The following is a 24,629-nucleotide window of genomic DNA, read 5'->3' on the forward strand; positions in this document are numbered from 1 at the left end:
GATCTGTTTACCGCTCGACTTCATTCAGCTCGTGCTCACAGACGCTGAAGAGTGATTGTGTGTGTGATTCAGTCCACAGGCAACAAGCAACAGCGCTTTACGCAGGAAAGGCTCTTTGTCTTAGAGTTTTGTCTTTCTTTGTCCTTTCTTACGCTCACTGGAAAACCATCTGACTGCTCCCGGCGCCATGGCAACAGCAAAGGCTTTGGTAATGAGTAAGTGTGCAGAGCTAAAGTTTGACCACAGGTATGTGTGTGCTATTAATGACTGATCACTCCTGAAGAAAATCACAACACCAGACGAGAAACACACAGACGGTTTTCCTACATTTAAAGCGTCTCGATGAGAAACATTCTCTACTAGAGATGTTGCTTATAGATTGTGATCTGATCAAACCCCCAACACTAAAAAAAAACGACCTCAAAACCATAGCAACGTGCTAAAATCATTAAGAACACCCTAGCAACCGCATAGCAACAACCTTTAATTATGTTGGTGAGTTTTGCACGCACTCTAAAAGTGGTTATTAACATCTTTCTTTATATGCATTTAAAATGTCACAAAAATTTTTTTTGAATTATTTTCAGGGAATTATATAAAAACGTTGAATGAAATGAAACTTTGCAGACTTTAAGACCTTTTAAGAACAAAGAAAGAAAATGTAAGGGCCAAATTGATAGGAACACCATACATCAGTATGGTCACTGAATGTAAAATAAAAAATGAGATGCATGTGAAAATACAACTTTCAACAGATCTCCATCACGTTTTAATCCATCTTACAAAAAAGCTTAACTAGAATATGGGAATAACTTTTACTGTAGCTTTGATCACATTTGTTTCCAGTGCAAATGCCTAAGGATTCTTGAAGTGTCACTGAGAGGCAATTTGTTTTCAGTAAAACTGATCAAAATGAAGTTTTTTTTAAATATATATATACAAAAATAAATAACTGCCAGTAGATTCAGAAAAATCTACTTAATTAAAAGGGAAACATTTTCATTGATAGATATCTGTTCTAAGCATAAACCTGACTTCTAAGATTTCATAAACTAAGAAAACAAAACTTAAATTCTTCAATTTGCATTTCAACTAAGTGCATCTCGATTAAAGGATGCTTAGCTGTTTGTATTGAAAACAAGACTATTTTTTTTGCAGTGCATGCATATAATGCCATGACCTTTTTAAGGCCTTCATTTGTGGAAGGGGCGAATTAAGTCTTTTTAAGACCTTGCTTTGTAAGCGCTCTGCTTAATTTTAAAGAGCACAGTTAAACTAGCAGGAACTGTCCAGATAATGATAGTGAGTCAGTCCAAACATTCTGCTAATCGTCTCCTTTTGCGTTTCACAGAAGAAGGTAAATCACACAGCATGAGGGTGAGTCAATGATGACCTTAGGTTTTTAGCTGAACTATCCCTTTAAATATAATCAGCTTTTTTTTTTTTTTTTTTTTTTTTTAACAGTGCATTCAAGCACCATTTTTTCCAGGAAATCTCGTTTATAAATAAAGCCCCCCGGACCGAATGCATCAAGTCACACATCACACGTCTCTGTTTGATCGAAGTGTATGGCGGGAGGCAGTCGTGTCTCTGCCAGATCTTAAATGTGAGTCTTTTGTCCCTTTTTAATAAAAGCATAATTGCACAAACTCCCGTGTCAATGATCAAGGATAATCACTAATTAGCTGATGGCTGGAGTTAAAAGAGAGGAGAAAAACTCACAAATGAAGCATAATACAGCCTCTCCACAACAGCACAATAAAGCACACAACTATACTGATTATATCGGCAGGGACTTAGTTTTTTTGTTGATCTCTTAATGTGTTATTAGCTAAGTTTAAACCTTCAGAGGAGTTTCTCCTAAACAGAAAGACATAGAGAGGGCTTTTTCTCCACTAGAGATGCTATTAATGCTGCAACAGTAGACAGAAGAAAACAAGCGATTCCCTGAAGCACTGCAGTGTTGTAATGTGCTGCAAAAAAAGAGATGCAAGAGATCAACGTATGCAGCCACGGGAGGGTGTCTGTACCCCGCGTTCTCCCAGTGATCAGATCCTCCTGCATGCTAAAACACAGGCATTTAATAAAGTGCTGGTTTGTGCAGATCTCTTAATTACTCTAAATAAAGAAAGCTCCTTAATGGTTCTTTAATGATATTAAAAGTTCAATTTAGAAACCTAAAGCAGCTTTTTATTCTAATGTGGTCGTGTTGGAAACACAATTGCGAAGAGAGCGTTGCTGTGAACGGTGTTGGCTTACGTATAGCTGTGTCTGCACTTTAAGATACTAGAAGATACTTCATTCTTTACTGGAACTGAACCAGAGAAGGTTCTGAAATGTGACGTCACACACACACACACACACACACACACAAACACATATAGTCTTACTTTAATTTACTTTAATTTAATTTATATACTATTTCTATAAGTAAGTATTAATTAGCATTAATTTCTATCAATATTTTGAATATTTCTTCCATTTTTATTCTAAAGTACTAATAATTAAACTCCCTTTACTAATAATTTTTTTTTCAACATTACATAGTTTTTATTCATTTTAATTCAGTTTCAGTTATTTTAGCAGTTCGATTTAGAGTAAATTAAAATGGGAAATGTTGTCTTAGCAACTAGTCGAAATAAAATTTTATTTTTTTTATTATTTTATTGTATCCCAGTTAATATGGTTTATTTTATTTTCATATTTCCACTTATGTTTCCGGTAAATTTACCTATACTTTACACAATAATTGTGTGTGTATATATATATATATATATATATATATATATATATATATATATATACTGTATTTTACTATTCATATTTTGAATGTTTTTTTTTCTGTTTTTATTTTAAAGTCTTTGTAACTTTGTGTTTTTGTCATTTTCAGTAAGCTTTGTTTTTTAAAATATAGTCTACAGTTTTTTTTAGTTAATTTTTATTTAAGTTATTTTTACTTTAGTACTTTAAGTTAAACTAAATAAAAATGAGAAATGTTGCTTTAACAACTAGTTTATATAAATTATATATATATATATATACATATATATATGATTGTATCCCAGTTAATATTCATTTTATTTCCAGTTACGAACATGTTTTATTTCTTATAAATGACCTATATTTATTAAAATGTTTTTGTGTGTATATGTACATATTGTTTTGATTATTATAGAATGTATTTATTGTTTAGTCTGTGCTTGCATGTTTAGAGACTCCATCGACTCACCGAGCATTTGTTGGGTTTCTCCCCGGAGTGGACCCTCATGTGAATGAGGAGCTTGTAGCGTGCGTTGAAAGGCTTGTGCTTGCGAGGACACCCGGCCCAGAAGCAGGTGAAGTCCTCGCCCTTGCGCTGGTCGACGTGGATCTTCTCGATGTGCTTGACCAGCTCCTCTCGCTGGCCGTAAACAGCGCCGCAGTCCTGCCAACAGCAGCAGTGTCCTCCGCTGACGTCCTCCTCCTCGTCCTCCTCCAGCATCGGGCAGAGAGTCGACGGGAGGACCCTGAGGTTGTCTGAAGACGCCCCCGCTGGGATCTGAACGTGGGAGTTATAGGGCGGAGGAGGGCCTCGAGGAGGGCTGGGCGTCCTGATAATGGCGGCCAGCTCAAATTGAAGCTGTATTGAAGGCGACAGGCTGTTTTTTGTCGCCGTTTGCATCTCCTGTCCCGGCAGACGTTGGTGCTCCACCACTAGATTGGTGAATTGGTCTTCAAGCGGCTGGACAGTTGGGGTCTGAATTGACTTGTCTTTGGTGATGTGTTTGCCGGGGTTGGGGTGAGGGATGCAGCTGCCTCTGATGCCCAGCAGGTGTCCACAAACATCGGCCTGCAGAGGAGAAGGAGTGGGGCGCGAGGCCGGCGAAGTGCGGGAGCCGATGATGTACGCCACCAGCGACGTGGGAGAGGTTCTGATGATGGAGTTGAGGTCGAGGCCGATGCCATCCGAGAGCGGAGACAAGGACAGCGCTCGCTTTTTGCAGCGGTTGGTGTCCTCCTTGAAGAGATAATGCGGTAGAGACGTGGGGTTGGAGACGGATTCGGACACGGAGGATCCGGGAATGAGATGCGGATCGGCTGCTTCGGAAGTCTGAAGCCCCAGAGGAGGCAGAACGCGGTAAGCGTAGGGCCAGTCCAGCTTACTGCTGCGGATCGACTGCGTCTCTGCCAGGCTGAGGGTGGTCGAGGCCAAAGACTCTCTGGACAGCAAAGACCTAAGATAGATGACCCCAAAATTACAGCAATGCATCCAAGTATCGTCAAGTTATGTTCATCACAGACTTTGGAATTGGGAAAATCTGGAGGGAGCCCTTGGCGCATTAGTCTTACGGGTTTTGATGTCAGAACACTGAAACACTACAAATGATATTCTTTCTACTTTGAGAATATCCCGGTCACTCTTTTCTATTACTATTTAAAAAGGACTGGGGACGTCACTCTTCAAAATCAAGATACGTAATGGATCATAACAGTAGTCCCAATCCATATCCAAGTCATTTAAGTGTTATTCACTGAAAAATCATCCAACATTACACTGTTAATGTTGTCTTTTAACACAATAAATTTGTGGAAAGATTGTTTTGAAATGTTTGTAAAACGTTAAAAAATGTCTGTTTCTTGTCATGATTATAAAGTCACTTAATGGTTACGAAAACATTTCTTACAGCATTCTACTAACTTTATTTTTACCCAAAATATGTTATTTTAACATTTATTTTTAATATTGTCGAACGTTATTAAAATCTAGTTTTCGTGTCATGATTGTAATGTTAAAGATTGCAAAAACTTTTATAAGTATTAAGTATAACGTTATTTGAACTTTTATTTTTAATATTTTAAGAACAATAAAATGTCCAGTTTTTCTTTTCAGTTCACAAAAAAACGAATGTTCAAGTACGAATAACATCATAAGCAATGTTGATCTCAGAGTGCTTTCTCTCAACATTATGAGAACGTATATCAAATATTAATATAAAGAACATTCCATACACATTACTTTAAGAATGTTTTGTACTAATATAAACTTTTAAAGTTGTGAGAATGTGCCCTGCTTTGCTTGGAAGAGATGACCAATGTTATTTCCATCAGTGCTTATTTATTTTATTTTTTTTACGTGTCATTTCTTCTCCACACAACTTTTGTAGTCCATTTCAGATCTTCACCCGAGGAGATGAACTAAAGTCATAGACCAGCATGAGGGTGAGTAAATAATGACCAAGTATGAATAGTGAGAAGCATGAATGAAATTTGAGAGCTTTTGGTAGAAGGGAAGTTTTTCAGTGGATAATAAGGATCTCGATCTGTTTGGACTTGAAATATAGTGCAGATGGACTGTTATGTGTGACCCTGGAGCACAAAACCAGTCATAAGGGTCAATTTCATAACATCATCTGAAAGCTGAATAAATAATCTCTCCATTGATGTATGGTTTGTTAGGAGGACAATATTTGTCTGAGATACAACTATTTGAGAATCTAGAATCTGAGGGAGCAAAAAAATCTAAATATTGAGAAAATCATCTTTAAAGTTGTTCAAATGAAGTTCTTAGCAATGCATATTACTAATCAAAAATTAAGTTTTGATATATTTACTTTTGGTTATTTATTAAATATCTTCATGGAACATGATCTTTACTTAATATCCTAATGATTTTTGGCATAAAAGAAAAATCAATAATTTTGACCCATACAATGTATTGTTGTCTATTGCTACAAATATACACCAGAGACTTAACACTGCTTCTGTGCTCCAGGGTCACTTATGGTTCTTTTTGGAGTTTGACAGCCTGTGGCCAATGCATGCTTTTGTTGTACTGTGTAAAGATACATAAAAAACATAAAGAGACTTTGATGAATAGATGGGTGAACTATTCCCTTTTCACTCTTAAAAATAAAGGTTCTCCACTGTGGTCCCATAAAGAACCTTTAACATTCACGGAAACTTTCCATTCCACACAAGGTTCTTTATAGTAGAAACAGGTTCTGTAGATTATTCAACAGTTCTTCAGACTAAGAAAAACAGTTCTTTTAGGAACTGATCACTGAGAGGTTCTTTGAGGAACCCAAAAAATGGGTATTTCTAAGCGTGTGAGGATGTTTACCTGGCATCAGTGAAGGGAACAGCGAGTGAATGATGTGGGCCGTTTTGGGCTGAAGCCTGTGGAGAAACCGGACCCAGACTCTGAACCAGCATGGCGTTGCTCATCACCTGCAGGTTTGAACCGCCACACGGCCCAAACACTCTTCTGTTCGTCCCCAAAGACAAGTAACCTGAGAAAGAGTCTCGTTTATATCAGATCGAATAATGATAATTGACTTCACCTGCATTATATAAAGTCTGCGGCGAGAGCTGCACAAAATATAAATTTCAAGTGTGTGAAAAGAACAGAAAGTCTTGAACTCCTGCTGTAATGCTAAAGTTCAGACTGTCAGAAAATCAAGCCATTAAAGAGCAGGAAAAACTGGCACTAAAACACTCTAAACCAGTCTCCAGCAGAGAACTAATAATCAAGCTCTGCGTTTCCAGTAGATCAGAGACCGTTCTGCCTTGGAGACATACTTATTTTCCTTCCTTGTACAGCATAACAGCACTATGATTGGTCTGTTCTGATGCACATCCTGATTACTCAGTACTGCTTATTCTACCTTTATTGTTTTCCATAGCGTTGATAACTTCACGAGAACTTCTTGTGTCAGCAAATGACTCATTAAGATTGCACTAAGCATTCTGGTATTTTAAGATCATTTGCAAAGCGCAACGATTCAAGGCTTAATAATAATGACAGGCTTTTCATGCTTTTTATTGCAAATTATTACAGACTATTAAATATTGTTGTTGCAAATTGTTGTTGCCGATTAAGCAAGCTTTACTTCCTATACCTCATGCATAACCTACTGTAAGTCACTGGGACAGAAGCTTTCCAGCATATGCATGCATGGTTTCGCTTAGATACACAAACACATATTTGTAATGCATGAAAAGCTGGCTAATATATAGTTGAGGTTTTGCTAAAATTGCAATAATGACTTAATCTCAGAAGCATCAATAATACTGGGTTATAAATCACAAATCAATCAGTAATTTCCAGATATTATCTAGTTTCTGTATATTAACATTTAATGAAAACTAAATATTTTTTCCGCATTTTTGGCTGGACTACCAGAGCTTTTGTCCTCTAATGTGATATTTTTGGTCTCTATCAAAAAGAAACACATGAATAGTCATGGAATTCCTATTACAAACCCGTAAAGCCAAGGAAGCGTTTCTGCTCTGTTAAGTACTAATGAGTTTCTCTCTCTGCTTTGGTTGCATGGATCGTTTGGGTACAAGCTTTCTGTTTGGTTAATCATCAAAAATATGAGAGCCAGGGTTTGGGGACGAGACATGGACGGAGCTGCTGGACGCTGCTGAAGTATAAACCAGTATGTAAATCAGTACAATGTGTTTTTGGGTCACGAGACGAGATGATGTCCAGAGAACCCAATGTATGTCCGGTCAGACAAAACGGAAGGCAGGGAACAAATTTAGGTTATAAAAATGTTGTGTAAAACATTGATTTTCAAATGTTTCTAAAATGTTTTCTTGTCGTGATTAGAACTTTATTCAAAGGTTACAAAAATGTTTCATGGAAGGCTGTAACATTTGAATGTTTATTTTTAATATTCTAAGAACATTAAAATGCCCAGTTTTTGTTGTATTATAACATTATTTAAAGGTTACAAAAATGTTTCTCACAACATAACTTTTTCACTCAAAAAATGTTATTTGAACGTTTCTTTTTAATATTCCCAGAATGTTAGAATGGCTAGTTTTCGTGTCGTGATTAGAATGTTATTTAAAGGTTACAAAAATATTTCTTAGAATGTTCATAAAGTTCAAATTCTAAGAATGTTATGAGAAAGTTCAGGTGCAGATATCTTCATAACGATGTTTCGAGAATGTCGACGAACAGCAGAATGTTTTCTCTCAGCTTTATTAGAATGTATATCAAATGTTACTAGTTATAAAAACGTTAAGAATGCTTTGTCCTAAAATTGATGTAACTTTAAAAAAAAAACATTATGAGAATGTTGCCTGTTATCTGGGTTTATGATTATGACACGATATATTGATTGAGTATTGATTTAATTTTTTTTAATGATCAATTGAATCAGCATTGAATTAATTTAATTTTTAGACGAATTCTGTTACTTTCCTGTTTATTACCGTGAAGCTGCTTTGAAACAATCTGCATAAAATTTTACATTGTATGAGCACCATTGGAAAATGCATTTTTTTCTTCAAAATTCATTTTTATCAATTAATTGGATGGTGATGGTTGAAAAATAGAAGACGTCGGCTGTAGGAAAGTCACAGTAGTTTATTACCGTGAAGCTGTATTATATATGTAGGCCTGATTAAGTGCAATGCACATCTTCTCTTTGTTCTGACAGTCCGAGACGAAATGAAGGCTGGAAGTGCTGTTTAAATGGCAGGGGGGATGTTCAGTAGTTCTTATCCAATTCAAAGCATCGTGTCTCGTGTTCTGGCTCACTGAGCTGAGCATTATGGGTAGAGTGGAGCTCAGACTTGCCTTATTTCGTTTTAAATTATGAACAGCAGCTGCTCTTTCAAGCCACTGAACATGGCTTGTAGCAAATTCTGTGCATTGAAATCTGAGATGTTTATTCTTGTTTACCTTTCGTACCATTGTCCGGGCAGCTGGGTCGAGCTGACTGTTTGGAAGAGGATGCTGGGAGTGAAAGGGGCGGGGCTTGATGCTGCGAGGAGTGCGGAAAGCCCAGCTTCCTATTGGTCAGCACCTGTCGGCGGAGACTCAGCGCGGGAAGAAGGGCTGGGTTTCCGGATGTGGTGTCGGGATGGAGCGACGGAGAACAGGAGTGACCCGTCTGGACCCTCAGGTGAGGAACCGGAGCCGGAGCCGGACCGGACGGAGAAACCATCAGGTTGCAGCCTTTCCCGTTCATGTCCGTCACTGGTCGACACGGAGCATGTGTGAGCCGAGGTTTCAGTTACCTGATGAACATGAAGCTCTGAAGCACATGTCTGGTTACCTGAAAATGTGACCTACATCTAAAACGATCCACTTTTTTGAGTTTTGAGTCAAAACATTGACTATGTTAGGTTACATAAGTCCATCTTTAGGAGCAGATGAGGTAAGAATAGCTCCTTACACTGAATGTGAACTGCAATGCAGTGCAACTGTAAATTATTTTTATAGTAATATTCCTACATTATTGATTTTATTATTTCTAATAGGCCTAATGTAAAATTAACACATGATAAACTGAAATCCTGTTATTCCGTGAAACAAATTTAATTAATCAAAGTCTCTCTTCACACGCGCATAAATTAAAGTTGATCGAGCTCATTTCATGTGATGAATCGCGTCGGGTTAACGTGACTAATGTCGGGAAACTCACCTGTTAAAGTCCGCTCATGTCACCGTCATGAGATAAAGCGCTTCAAACGAATTTCTGCCGCCGTGACGTCATCGAGGTCGCGTTATTTCCCTCATTGCGGGTGAGTTTGAGCAGAGTTTGTCGAGTTTAAAGCGTGTTTGCTGTCAGGCTGAGTGAAAGTGAGCTGCTGCTGCTGTTGTGTGTGGGTTTGTGATGGTTGTCAGGGGCGGGTAGATCTGCCTCATTTTGCCCTTTTGCCCCAAGAAACCTCCAGCATGTGAATGTTTGGCAGCATTACATCATGACACGATTTAAAAACACCATATTTGGATTCATTTGAGATCCACATACGCTTTTTTAATATAATTAATAATTAAACCGGTGTTACTGGGAGTATTTGCATTGTGGAGTTTAATAGGCATGCAATGCAGTACACATACACTGAAAAATTAGGTGTAGGATTTACTTTGAAACAACTTCCACTCAGAAATTTGTGAAAAAATAATAATAATTACAAAGACTTTAGAAAGGAAACAGGAAATATAAAAATAGGAGCTATGACAACATATTAATAAATAATAGTATATAAACACTGCAACTTTCACTCAGAAATTACTTATTTACACAAATAATTACAAAGAAACGACAAGTAACACTGAATTTAATCAAAAGTTTAAATAAAAATAGAAATATAAAAAACAACTTGTAAAAATGACAAAAGCATAGCAATTAATAAAACTTAAAACTAAAATGAACGTCCAAACAGTGCAGGATTCATTTTTTTGTAAGAAATTGCTAGTAAATTTCACAAATAATTACAAAGAAACAGTAAGCGACAAATATATATATAAAACTAATGGAATGACAAAAGCACAAAACAAAAACACTAAAACTAAAATGAACATAAAGACAGAAAATATTAAAATAAAACTGTAGTCAAAATGTTAATAAAAAGCGGTAAATAAACACCTAAAACATGAATTTATTCTGAAACCGTTTTCACTCACTTGTATTCAATGTCATGAATAATAAAAGAATCAGCAAAGAACACACTGAATTGAACAAAATTTTTAAACAGAAAGACTGAAATACTTTTTTTAATGTAAAACATACTCTAATGATCTGTGTTTTATTGACAAACAGTGTAATGTGAATATAGTTTGTGCGATCTGAAGTTATGAGTGGTTTGAAGGATGTTTGGTGATATCAGTTTAGTTTTGTAAGTCTGCTGGCTTGAACCTGCTCGTGATAGTCCTTGCACTTGTTGAAATGTTTCATTCATTCAAACAATTTATTGTTATAAAAAAGCACATCAAAATGAAGAAGTTCATGCACAAAAAAATGATACAGTGGCACACAGAGCCTTCCAAATTCAGAATGATAGTTGTTTAGAATGTATTTTCTTAAGCTTTTATAGGTTTAGATCTAAATACTGTACCTGAGTTTCAGTCTGCTCGTCGTCATGGCAACAGAGTTGTTTATGAGAACGTGAGAGGACCATGCTGGAGAATAAAAGCCCTGTATTATTCCAGGATTCATCTGTGATGCTTGTGCTGTGGTCAGTGTCTGTGTGTGCACTGAATGCTGGCCTCTGCAGGGCAGAGATGACATGGCAGTTACTGTAATAAATCTGTGTACAGTGAGTCAGGCCTGAGCTTCTGCTGTGTTGATTCACTGCGTTCATTGTGTTATAATTAGGGGTGTTTGTAATCTGTTCACACTAATGCAGTGCTGATACGGGAATGACGAACAGGCTTTAGGTGCTGCAAAACTAAAGAATTAGACGTAAAATTTTGAAAGATTTAATATTCAGAACTGTGGATGACCAATATAGACCTATACTAGTGTTGTTATTGTTAACTAATGCTGCCATTCATTGAAATAAAAACTGAAATGGAAATAAAATATAAATATTATATAAACTTTAAACAAAGAATAGTTGTAATGGTAACTAACTGAAATAAAATAAGTTCTAAAATTACTAAAACTGAAATAAAATTAGAATTAAAAATAGATGATTCAATATTAGATATTTTTAAATATAAGAATGTTAAAAACATAAACTAATAAAAAGGACAAAAGCAGATTAATTTAAATTGCAAAATTTAAATGAAAACAGAAAATATAAAAATAAAAACAAAGGCTTGGTCAAAATACTAATGAATATTATAATTGTGTATAAATAATTCTGGCTTATACTGATATCTGTGGCGTTGGTGTTTATTTGAATTATTTAGTTAATTGAAATAAAGCTGAATTAAAATATAAACTTAACTTAAACTTGAAGTACTGAAATGACTAAAACTAAATCTGAAGTGATATAGAAATCTATTAAAAAACAAAAATGAGTAAAAATGAAAACTTAACTTAAACTTAAATTAAAATGGAAACAAAATCTAAAAATAGAAGCTAGTTCAAAAAATTGATAAATACTATAATAATATATAAATAATGCTAAAATAACCCTGGCCTATACCAGTATCTTCAGTGTAACTGTCTACTAAAATTATTTAAACTAATGGTTTTGTTAATTGAAGTAAAGCTGAAAGCTAAAATAATAAAATATAAATTAGATAAAAAACTAAAAAAACAAAAAACAAAAAAACCTTTGTAGTGCTGCCACGGAAGCCAGCTGAAATAAAATAAGTTAGAGTACTAAAATTACTACAATTAATACTGAAATAAAATAGAAATGCTAAAAACTAAAACTAATAAAAACAACAAAAGCACAAAAAAATAACTTAAACTAAAATGATCATGAAAACAGGAAAGATGAAAACAAAAGCTTATTCAAAAAATAATTTAAATAATACTAAAATAACTACACTGGTATCTACAGTGTCTGGATAATATCAGTCTATCAAACAATTATTCTGAAAACTATCAATGGCATTTGAAAGCATTGCATTATTCAGTCATTATAATGATGGAGAAATAATGCAATGTTATGTAATATTTAAAAAAATATATATATTTGCCTGATTCTGATGAAATATCAGCCTGTTTATTTGTAAGTATTCCTAACATGTGTACTGACATCTGAAAGCATGGGATTTGAAGGAAATGCATTTGCTCTGGCGTGTTGTTGGTGTTTGTGTCTCCAGCAGAGGGCAGTAGAAGAACAGACACACGCACTGTCTCAAACAGGTCCTGTAGGAGAAGCTGCAGTGTGATGATTACTTCATTCAGGCCAGAGAAACAGCAGGGAGGTGTTATTGTTCAGCTGTAAAACGAAACCAAGGTCTGTCAGAATCAATTTCCAATGTTAAATGTTAATCTCTCCGCTTAGAAAAGTCAAATCAGCTTGTCAGTCTGTGAGAAAGACGCTTGTTATCACTGTTATTGAACTGTGCATATTATAAGTACTGCCAAATCCACAACAGAGTCAGCCTCTGTCATCAGTTACAGTAATGCATTTATTCAAACACAACAGCCATTTCTATAACACCAGAAATAAACCCTAAAAATTGATCCCAAACCAATAAGCAGCGACAGAAACTTTTCTATTAAGGGGTGAAATTAAAATCTATTTCCAGAGGCATATTTACCTTTATAGAGGCAACTATTCTAACCTCTTTAAATGTATGTGTTCCCCTTTAATTTACCACTAAAACCAGGTGGAGACATCTCACTGTCTTAATGATTCATTCATTCATTCAAACGATTCATTCAAAACGGCTGATTTATTCAGGAATGAAGCAAGTCTTCATGAATGAGTCATTGAATCATTGACTCAACCGATTCTTTAAAAAACGCTGAATCATTCAAAGACTAAGCAAGCATTTTGGAGCAAAAAAAAAACTCAAAATTGACAATATCCCAGCTAACAAAAATATGTTCTGGCTAACGGTCCCATTAAGTTATGAAAACATTATATAAGAGAACATTTTATTTTATCATTTTGCAAACGTTATGAAAATGTTATGAGCAGTTTTTTAAAGGTTTAACTTTTTTTGTGTGTGTTGTGCAAAACGTAAGTTCCATTTGATCACAGGAATGTTACTTTTGAATGTTCTTTGAAACATTAAAAATTGATTTAAAAAATGTTTCAAATCAAATGTTTCAGAAATAAAACATTCCATGAAGGATGTATATATAATGTTTTTGTGCTTATGTTTTGAGAACGCTGAGCGAACGTTCTAAATAACATTACTTTATAACTTCGAGAGAACCTTGCCTGAACATTCTGAGAACAATTCTTGTTAGCTGAGATTGTGTCTAAAATTCATGTCACTTAAAATCAGCTTAAGCTTATGTTTGGATCTGTTCATTTACTCCTTATATAGGAGGATAAATGAGTGTCCAGCTCGAGGCTGCGCCGGTAAATGGACACTGTATTTTAAAACCAGACTGTCTGACCTGAAAGAGCACAGATGACCACCCTGTGTGTGCGTTCATCAAAGCTGAAGATGCAGACGTTCATGAAAACCCTCATTCAGTGTAATGTCTAAAGGTTCCTGTGTGCATATGAAGCTCTGAGGAGAAGCTCTCCTGTGATTAATGGAGAGCGCGGCACCCATCTGAAAGGCTCTGAGAGCTCATTTCTGCTGAATAATATCACGCAGCATGTGAATGTCACCAGGCTCAGACCGCTGCACGTTCACCTCACCTCATCAGGAGAGAGACAGAGCACTTCACTCCCACAAACTCCTGTTGTTCTCAGACGCTTTCAGGCAGACGCGCTCCTTTTCACAGATGAATTCTTTTAATTGCAGAAACGCTCAGGGCTTCGGCCCGAGGCAGACGAACTTCCCTCCTGTTATGCTGAGAGCTGTAAAGAGCACTGAACCTTTAATCACTCAGACTCTCGAGAAACTCAAGGAGACCAGAGCAGTTTACGGCCTTTAACTATTAACCCTTCTTGGTGTCTGAGCTTGACATGAGACTTTGTGACTTCCTGCACTTGCTATACTTCAGTACAGTAAAAGTACTAAAATTTGTTATTATAGTCATCTTATAATGAATCAAAAAGCAAGACGTAAAAAAAAAATCTAGTGGCAACTGAGATAATGCGTGATCCTCTGCTGCCATCTACTGGTTGTGATGGTCATTTATATCATTTTAATCTCAAAAGTCTTTATTTTCCACCAGGAGGCACATTTTTGCCACATTTATCATCTTCATGAATGAAAAGTGAATCTTTTAAAGTTATTTTTACTGTGCAACTGAGGAGTTAAGAATAATGAAGGCTTTAAAAGATTCTAAGTGTTTAAAAAATGTGCAGAATAGATTAACGGCCCTCAAAGGGTTAAGGGGAGCATGTTCATTTTTATGTCAACTTTTTCACCCATAATTAGTTTGCATCCCTGATTTTGCTTCTGTGACACTATTTGCAGGACTGAGAGAGTATCAATATTGTGAACCTGTCATCATTATAATGAATACACTGAAGTTCTGTTTTTGTCTCTCTTCTGAGGAAGATGGACCTTTCTTTCTGTTTTAAAGATGTTTTCTTTGGATTGTTTGACGAGAATACAGGAAAATAGATCTTAATTAATTTGTGTTTCCTTCTAGCTAACTTTCACGTACATAGCATAAATTTCATGTGTATGGCATAAGCACAGGCTTGACGTTTATCCTGCTTGAATTCGTTCTAAATAACAAGTGCACATACTTTGATAAGTGCTACATTTGCTTCTGTGAATTTGAATTATTTGAACTAGTTTTCTTAGATTTCAGACCGACTGAAAGCAATTTATCCACTACACCGAAGTCCTCAACGAGCCTACTTTTAGAGATTTTGTTGTGTGTCTTTGTCATTTTTATTAGTTTTTAATGTCTATATAGTTTTTATTTATTTAATTATTTGACATGATTTGACTTGATTTGACTTGATTTTTTATTTTTATTATTAAGTTTTAGTTATTTTAGTATTTCAACTTAAACTGTTAAAATGAAAAATTAAATAATAATAAAAAAATAAGAAAAATATTGTTTTTTTTATATTTGATTTTAGCGTTTTTTTCAAGTACCAACAATGTTTTTGTTTTATTTAAAATGGTCTATATTTTTTTTATTAAGTTTTAAATTTACTTATTTTATTACTTCAACTAAATTAAAAATGTTGTAAATATATCATTTAAAATTAAAATTAAAAATGTTGTAAATATATAATTTAAGTTGTTGTTGTTTTTATTAAATTTTTTTTTTTTTATGTTTTTTTTTTTTAATGGTATAAAACTAATAATGTTTTAGTTGATTTTTATTTTAGTTGATTTCATGCTGTATTTGATTGGTCTTTTTATAATGTGTGTAATACAAACACAATATTTACATGTTCTTGTGAAGAGAAAACTTTGTGTAGTCATAAACACATAGAGTACGGATCTTGATATGTGCCTTTATTCTGCACATTTTCATCCTCAAACGCGTCACGAACACAGCTGGAACTGCTGCTGTGAGTTATTCATGGTTATTTGATTTGGAGGAGCACGGCGATTGATCAAAGTATGATTTGATTATGTTTTGTTTGCTTTTTATTGTGGCGGCGCGGGCGGAGAATCGACCCTCAGAAAACTGCGTTTGTGAGCGCCGAGATTCGCATTAAACATCCTGTGAAATTCACCGTGTCAACACAGTTCTTCAAAATCCAATAAAATATGTCAGCACAGTTTTCATGCACCTAATAAAATGTAATTTTGAGGCGAGGAGATGTGTGTGTTCTTTCAGGTCCTCCAGGGTTATTATTACTCTCATGTTTTCTTAATTAAAAACACGGAGAGAAACACTGTTAACGACTGACCGCTGTACTGTAGGAGTCTGTGACATTAAACAGCTGTTAGTTTATGTGATGAACTTCTGCTTGTGTGTGTTTGTGTTTGTGTTTGTTGTGTAAATGCAAAAGCGGTTTAAATGATTCTGCTTTATATACTGTATTAGAGATGTGCAGTGTGTTTGGAACAGATTCAGTGTTGAAGACTCACTTCTGCAAGTTTATACAGTAATAAAACAATATTTTACCACACAGGGTCAAAAAGTACCATGTTTTTACCATATGGTAATGATTCAGTGTTGATTTATCACTTATGGCAGTTTATTACCATGTTTTTACCATATGACACATTCACTGTACCATGGTACCACCAGTGCAGTTCAGGTCAGATACATAGTTTCTGTTCCCCTAATATAACCTCACATGAGATCTTTATTGTTTTCTCCAAAGATGCCAATTTTCATATTGGATGTCTTGTGGTTCTCAGATGTTTCTCATGTATAGATTTTTTATTTTATATATATATATATTCCTAAGGAATTTTATGAGAAACATCTGAGATAAAGTTGATAAATTGAAGCTCTCTGATCAATATTTTTTGTGTACTGTCACTTTAAGATTTTTTTGAGTTCAGTTACATTGTTTATTTTGGTTTTTTCATTTTTACCGTGTACTGTCACTTTAAGATGCCTGAATTGTTATTGAATTAATTGAATTATTTGATTGAAATTTTATTAAATTTTTGAAATATTTTTTTTCTATGTGAATATCTGTTAAAATATAATTTATTTCTGTGATCAAAGCTGAATTTTTAGCATCAAGAAACATTTCTGATTATTATCAATATTGAAAACATATTTTTGTGAAAACCATGAAACACTACCATTCAAAAGTAGGGTATGTAAGGAAATTTTTATTCATCAAGGATGCGTTAAACTGATTAGAAGTGACAGTAAAGACATTTCAATTGTTAGAAAAGATTTCTATCTCAAATAAATGCTGTCCTTTTGAACTTTCTGTTTATCTGTGACTCCTGAAAAATACAATCCATCATGGTTTCCACAAAAATATTAATGTTTTCAACATTTCTAATAAGCAGAAATGTTTCTTGAGCATGAACTTTATATTCAGATGTGAATCCTGAAAAATCATTTGACACTGAAGACTGGAGTAATGATGCTGAAAATACAGCTGTGCATCACAGAAATAAATTACAGTTTAATACACATTCACATAGAAAACTGCTATTTTAGATAATAATAATATTTACAATTTTTACTGTATTCTTGTTCAAATAAATGCAGCCTTGATGAGCAGAAGAGACCCTTTCAAATAATAATAATATTTACAATTTTTACTGTATTCTTGTTCAAATAAATGCAGCCTTGATGAGCAGAAGAGACTCATATTTAATGCACGGTTTGATGTCAGTATGTTTCATGCACACAGGAGGTTTGGTTGTACTGACGCTCCTGTGTTTGTCTTTCAGCACTGGTCACTCGAGGAGCTCCTGAGTGTTTCTCCCCATCAGTCACAGCGGGTGGCAGGTTCACAGCTGAAGGTGTGTCATTAGACCCCTGCTGACCGCCTCCTGGTCCGGCCCTCCTCACATTCGTCTTCATTAAAGAGCCGTTGACTGGGTCTCTCTGAGCAGATGGTCATTAATGTGGCCACCCAATCCACGGAGACTCTACCTGAGCACGGACATCACCTCTAAACACCGCTGAAGACGCAGGCACTCTCACCTCTCCCAGAAGAGTTTATACATGGCTGCCGGTGGGTGGTGAAGGTACACAACAATATGCCTCAATAAAGCCATAAACACTTATGCAGATGCCATGCGAGGCTATTTTAGTGACATCATCAGGTCAAATAACTCACCAATCACTTCTGTTTTGAATGTTAAAACACTATGGCAAGCCTCAAAACATAGGCTACTAGTGTCTGTTCTATTAGTTACTACTACTTAGGGATGGAGTTTCGGTTTCTTGCCGCTGTCACCTTTGGGGACACTTGACTGATTGCACAAACACTATCAGAAGAGAGCTGAACTGAATCATCAATGAACTGACTTTAGCTGAAAAATAACTGTTATTGTCATCTTGCATCATTGACAAACTTTGTTCCTGTTTGACACTGTAAAGCTGCTTTGACACAATCAATATTGTATTAAGCAACTAGTACTATGGCAAGCTGTTTTAACATTTAATGTATAAACTGTATTAGTATCTATTTTCATGCGACTAGTAAATATTTTTTAAATACTAGTATCTTTTTCATTTAGTACTAGTACTTATTCATTAGCTACTAGTTGTTTATTTATTAGATACTATTACTTATTCCAATAGTGAATAGTTTTTAATTATACTTTACTTGTTAAGAATAAATAGAACTAGTACTTATTTTTTAATTATTAGCAACCTTTTAGACCAGAGATACCCTGAACTTAATAGATATAGTACTTTTTAAATTTGTTAATTTTTACGTTTCTGTTTTTTTACTCGTCTTATGTTATGACTAGTCCGAATGCCCACAGTAGAGTTCAATTAAAAAATTACTAGTAAAACAAATAATCTTACTAGTAACTAGTAAATACTAGTAGCTAATCAATAAGTACTTGTATTATGTGTTATGTGTGACCCTGTAGTATATGTGAAGTTTTAGGTAGATGGGGTTTTTTTGTAGCTGTGGTACATTTGTAGCAATAGCCAAAAATACATTGTATGGGTCAAAATTAATGATTTTTATTTTATGCCAAAAATCATTAGGATATTAAGTAAAGATCATGTTTCATGAAGATATTTTGTAAATTTCCTACCGTAAATATATAGAAACTTAATTTTTGATTTGTAATATGCATTGCTAAGAACTTCGTTTGAACAACTTTAAAGGTGATTTTCTCAATATTTAGATTTTTTTGCTCCATCAGATTCCAGATTTTCAAATAGTTGTATCTCAGACAAATATTGTCCTCCTAACAAACCATACATCAATGGAGAGATTAATTATTCAGCTTTCAGATGATGTATAAATCTCAATTTTGAAAAATTTACACTTAAAACTGGTTTTGTGGTCCAGGGTCACAAATAAGTACTAGTATCTAATGAATAAGTACTAGTATCTAATAAATTAGTAATAGTGTCTAATAAATGAAGAATTACTAGTGTCTATTTAATAAGCACTAGCATCTAATGAATAAGTACAAGTACTTAATGGAAAAGATACAAGTAGTTAAAAAAGTTAATGTAGCTGAAATATAGATCCTACTATGTTACAAGGATTAAATGTTAAAACGGCTTGCCATAAAAGCAAAACAATTGCAAACAATTTAGTTACTAGTATTACCTTGAAGACGAACACCAAATGTACTTTTTTGAGACAGAACCAGTTGAGAAGCATTTCTTTGAAAGATCCTGAGGACTATTAAGTCTTGTCCTGTTTAAATTCACAAAAGAAACCTTGTTTCTTTGCCCTGCCAGTATTTTATGTTGTTCAGAAGCATTTCAGGTGTTCAAGAACTGTTCATGGTTCTTATAATGGTTCTTTGATTCCAGTAGTTTTAAAATACAGAACCAGTTCTTCTTCCCAACGTAATCCAGTCATCTTAAATAAATTGTTGGGTCGTGACCCAAAGAAGGGGTGATAAATGATTTTACTGTAGTATTACTTTAGTGTTCATCTCCACATAATGATCAAAGTAAAATATGGATCTTGAAGCAAAACTAGTTGAGAAACTCTTTCAAACTTCAAACACTGCTCTAATAACTCAACCAATCACTTTTCTGTTTTAAACCAGAGTTTATCAGTGTGCAGTGAATGTTAAAACAGAACAAACGATGCCAACAGCTTTCTTTATCGACTCATTCACATTCATTCAATCATTTTGTCCTGCTGCTGCAGATTCAGTTTCACTTTACAGCACTGCAAAAATTTGTTTTCCAGTACAAAAATCTGAACATTTTAAAATCATGATACATTTACTGGAAACGCAAATTGACCTGAGATATGAAGTTTTGTTTTCTAATCTAAATTAAATGAGTTTATAATTAAAACAGGATTAAAATATCGGATGCTTTCAGAAAATAAGCTTAATTCAAAAGGAAAACAAGATTATTTTTCCAACCCCAATTTTTAAAGCATAAACTAACTTTTTTTTCCCAGAAAACAAGACTTAATATCTTAATGTTAAGATATTTGTACTGGAAAACAAGACAGCAATACTGAGTAAGTTAGCAGTAAGGAAACAGTAGTACAGTGTTTAGTCCTTCATAAGCATTTATTCAAGTCATTTAAAAACAGTTATTACAGTATCATGCAAACATTTGCTTCCACTATTTTTAACAGAAGGAATCAGTTCTTCCCAACCTAATCAAACATGATGTTTCTTGACTAAAAAACTTGACTAAAAGCGGGATGATAAATGATTTAGCTAGTATTACTTTGGATCCTGAAGCCGTGTCTGGTTTGGCCGTCACATGTGGTTTGAGCTTTAAGAGCTTCACCTGCGTGCATTATGAAACACAACAGTCTGATTCACAAAATCACTGAATTCAGTTCTCTGACAGGATGCAAATGCAGCAGACAGGTCCTTCATCTGTTGCATGCGCTGATGAATATGTGAAGTCATTTCAAGGTTCCCCGTCTGCCGCAAGCAAACCTGAACATGGCTAATGAAGGATCCCGGCCGTTATTCCTGAACATTAGCTGTCTGCATTCTGCACCTGTTCTCCCATCTTATCTTTTCTTTATAAACTCCCGTTCTCTGCGGATCCGTCCTGTCCTGCGGGGGTCAGAGGTCAGGCAGGTGTTCGGGGCAGCAGCTAAATTAAGAAAAGATGAGGCGCCCGAGGCTGTGTCACTTCACAACATTCATCTTCTCGTCTGAAAACAGTGCTAGAGGAGCAACAGCAAGATGAGGTGTTCAGTGCGTGATTATAATGCTAAACAACGCTAATTATTCATTTAAAGCTTAGTTATAATCTGCTTAGAGGAAATATGCATTGCTCAAACATGGAGATCTCAGATGCTTCTCCTTAAAGTTGTCAGGAGAAATAAAAGCATACAACTGAGTGTGTAGTTGACAATTTTTTGAAACATGTGATAAGCAGGAGACCATTTAAAGTCTCCATTTCATCTCGTTGAGAAACATTTTAGATATTAAAGAGATCTCATTTGTGATTCTAATCTGTTGTATAAGCGAGTGAATTATAATCAATGCAGTGCCAAATATAAATCATGTTTATTGCATGTAACTTTCATTTGCATAAGGGTCATTGTGGGCGGGGCTTCAGGGTCACATCCAATCAGAATGCAGTGCTCAGCACTCCAAACATATTCATTTTGTTTTTAATTTAAGAGATTAGTTAGCTAAAGCAATCATATATCAAAGTAGAAAATTAAGATTTTTTTTTTAATATTATTAAATGAATAAATTTTATTGCATTTTCACTGTAGAATCTGGTGGTATTTCAAGTCATCTGATGCACGCTGATGGATGAATCAGAAGATCTAAAGCTTTAAGAAGGCAGATCTACACAAAGTGAGTTCATGCATTTTATTCTTGTAGTGTTTATAATATTTTTGTGATGCTCTGATATGCTAATAATACTGATACCAGTGAAATCTGATATTTTAATACTACAGCAAACGTTGCTATTAATCCTGTCACACACAATCTGCTCCACACCTTCTGTTGTCTGATTGATAGTTTATGGTTTATTATCCAGTAAAAGCTCTTTTAGTGTAATTGTAGAAACGTCCAGCTTCAGCTGGAGCTCCACGTGTCAAATCTCGACTGATTTTTATCAAGTAAACATCAGAATAACTGCAGTAATATCTCCAGATGTTACTATTATATGTTTGGATCATTTAAATCTCATCTTACTAAGACATATTATTGGAAATATAGAGCGATGACTGATATTTAGATCATTTTATGTCAGTGTCTGCTCTACTGTTTAAGATCTCACTGATTTACATTAAAAGCAGCAGAATTTCATCATATAAATATCAGCATCTGCAGCAAATTCATATTTTTGCTAAGTGTGAGTCTCTGAATAAAACTGAGCTCCATATTCTCACTCTGTAAGACTACACGAGCCATAAAAATCTGATGTATCACTCAACAAAAAGCACATGCAAACTTTTAGTGAAGAAGTCTTGATGAATAAACTGTACAGGAATGCATTCAGTGTCTGAAGATGGGACTGTGATTATCGTCACTCGTCACAATAACAGCTGCACCTCTGAGAGAGCCGTGTGTTATTTTATCTGTAAAGCCTTTGAGAGGAAGTCGCTATCAGTTCTCCGTCTTCATCATCTCCTCTGACAGTCTGCATTAGATGGAGTGAGTGTGAGGGTCTGACGGAGCGTCATGAGCTCATTGGCAGCAGACGCGGCTTGTTAAGGCTCTGAGAGGCCTGATGTATTTCCTCATCTCTAATGGACGAGCCGCGCGTGACACATCTCACTTCTCAGGCTGGCGTTGAGTGGACTGGACAGATCGAGTCAGAGGTCATGGGGACAGATGATTTCCCTGCAGGGACAAATCTGGCAACAACTGTAAGGTCACGACATCATAGTGTGGCTAACAATCATGTGTCTGCTGAGTTTAACAGCGAAGTGACAAACATCAGCTATGACTTTACACCAATTAAATGTAACTTGCTATGAAAGATTCAGCTCATATTATTGCCCTGTCATGACTAGATGATCTGAAAGAGAAGAGACTGTAGTAGAATGTTTACCTTAATACAGAGAATGCAACATGTCATTGAATTGCATTGCAATTGAAACTGAATTCTGACAAATTTCAGTTTGCTTGCAATGCATGAAATCAAGTCTTAGTGTTTTTGTCTTGTTTTCCAGTACATTGAGATAGTAAAGTTTTAATGAATGTTTTGAATCACTTTTAAATCTGTTTTCATTTTAATTTAATTTAGTCATGTTTTAGTAATTATGTTGTGCTTTTGACATTTTTACATTTGATGTCTATATAATTTATTATTATTATTTTTTTTTAATTTTAGTTATTTTTGCATATAAAGTTGAACTAAATTAAAATAGGAAATGTTGCCTTGGAAATTAGCTGAAACAATAAAGTTTTTTATATTGTATTTTATTTATTTATTTATATTTTACATATTTATTACATATTTTACATTTCAGTTACATTTATTTTATTTAAAGTAACGAAAATGTTTTTTTTTTTTTTTTTTTTTTTTTTTTTACATAAGATGTTGAGTCTTGTTTTCTGAAAAAATGTGTCTAAATTAAGTGTTTATGCTTAAAATAAGAAATGTAAAAAAAAAAATCTGCCAGTAAGGTAAGAGAAATAATCGTGTTTTTCCTTTGAATTAAGATTTTTCTGACCCCATTTGCAGATATTTTTTTCTTATTTTAAGGATAAACTATTTTTGATCTTTTTGATACATTTTTCGGAAAACAACACTTAAAGGGATCATGAACTGGGAAATCAAAATTCCCTTGATGTTTTGACAGATAAGAGGTCATTGTACTATATAAACCTCCTGTAAGTTTCAGAACTCTAAACTTTCTGTTTAGTCTAAAAGCAGTTTATATTAAAGCCAATCTGCCAAAACGATAGGTTGTGGAATGTGCCACTTTATGATGTAATAGTGCGACTAAACCCCGCCTCCACAGAAGATGATCAACGCCTGCTTCTACATCAGTGCCTGTTTAGCCCCGCCCACCAATTCTACATCACCGTCAGTTTAGCCCCGCCCACCGATTCTACACCACTGCCCATTTAGTTTTTAGACATACCCTGTCTTGAACCGTTGTACACAGAATATGCATCGCAGAGCTAGACAAGACGAGCAAAAAGTGTATAATTTTTTTTTTTTTTTTTTTTTAAGAAAATAACCGATCGTTTCGTTATGTAAGTTGCGACTAATAAATTATTTGCGACTGAAGAAAAGGAGACATGAACATTATCAGGATATTTTTATTCTGAAAGTGGAGTAATTCTTTTCAAAACTTGCGGTCATGTGCTCTGAAGCCTACTGTAGCCTGCAAAATACGTATTGAGTTGAATATGCACATTAGTAGAAATGTATGGAGGAATAGTGAATGTTTGTCGTTTTTATTACTTGTAGTTCTGATAAAGAATAGAGCAATACGTTAGTGTACAAACTGCAGTGCTTTATCAATAACACATATAACATGTCTGTTTGGGTGTTTACCACCGAGCTGTGGGCTCAGTAATGGTGATGGGCGTTCTGTTATTGACCTGCGCTGCACGCAGTCGACCAATCACGACACACTGGGTCATCAGACCAATCACTGCAGTTTAGCGTCACGCAAAGGAGGAGTTTGGAAAAATGAATCGTTAAACGAATCGTTTGGGAGTCATTGAGCAAAAAAGAAAAAATAAATGCATATCAAGTCTCATATTTTAAGACAATGGAAGTGTTTTTTTTTTTACCTTGCATGCATGTCAACCTGTTGTTGGGGACTCACAAAACCAAAATATGAACCTTTCATTACCCATAATA

General features: G+C 34.8%; 1 protein-coding gene and 1 long non-coding RNA gene across 6 annotated transcripts in view; one reads left to right on the forward strand and one right to left on the reverse strand.

Moving 5' to 3' along the window:
• The window catches only part of LOC109067994 (zinc finger protein GLIS3-like), a 27,060-nt gene extending 17,427 nt beyond the window's left edge, over positions 1–9,633 (reverse strand). For 2 of the 4 annotated variants that reach the window (XM_019084863.2, XM_019084861.2), the window contains exons 1-4: positions 9,423–9,633; positions 8,678–9,015; positions 6,101–6,269; positions 3,230–4,214 (exon numbers count right to left, since the gene is read on the reverse strand). In XM_019084863.2, the coding sequence (XP_018940408.1) occupies positions 3,230–4,214; positions 6,101–6,269; positions 8,678–8,966 (1,443 nt within the window). In that variant the 5' untranslated portion in view covers positions 8,967–9,015; positions 9,423–9,633. Of the gene's footprint in view, positions 1–3,229; positions 4,338–6,100; positions 6,270–8,677; positions 9,016–9,422 lie in introns of those variants that run through there. The other 2 variants (XM_019084862.2, XM_042765697.1) reach the window with 2 other exon arrangements.
• Positions 8,765–22,947, forward strand: LOC122146502. Of its 2 annotated transcripts, none has more exons than XR_006161027.1 (4): positions 8,765–8,900; positions 17,603–17,902; positions 21,568–21,652; positions 22,445–22,947. It is a non-coding gene; the product is annotated as an uncharacterized LOC122146502 (long non-coding RNA). The 2 variants fall into 2 exon arrangements; XR_006161028.1 differs by lacking the exon at positions 8,765–8,900 and adding an exon at positions 9,388–9,522.
• Positions 22,948–24,629: the final 1,682 nt, after the last annotated feature.

Source organism: Cyprinus carpio, chromosome A10 (assembly GCF_018340385.1).
Source record: "Cyprinus carpio isolate SPL01 chromosome A10, ASM1834038v1, whole genome shotgun sequence".
NCBI lineage: Eukaryota > Metazoa > Chordata > Actinopteri > Cypriniformes > Cyprinidae > Cyprinus > Cyprinus carpio.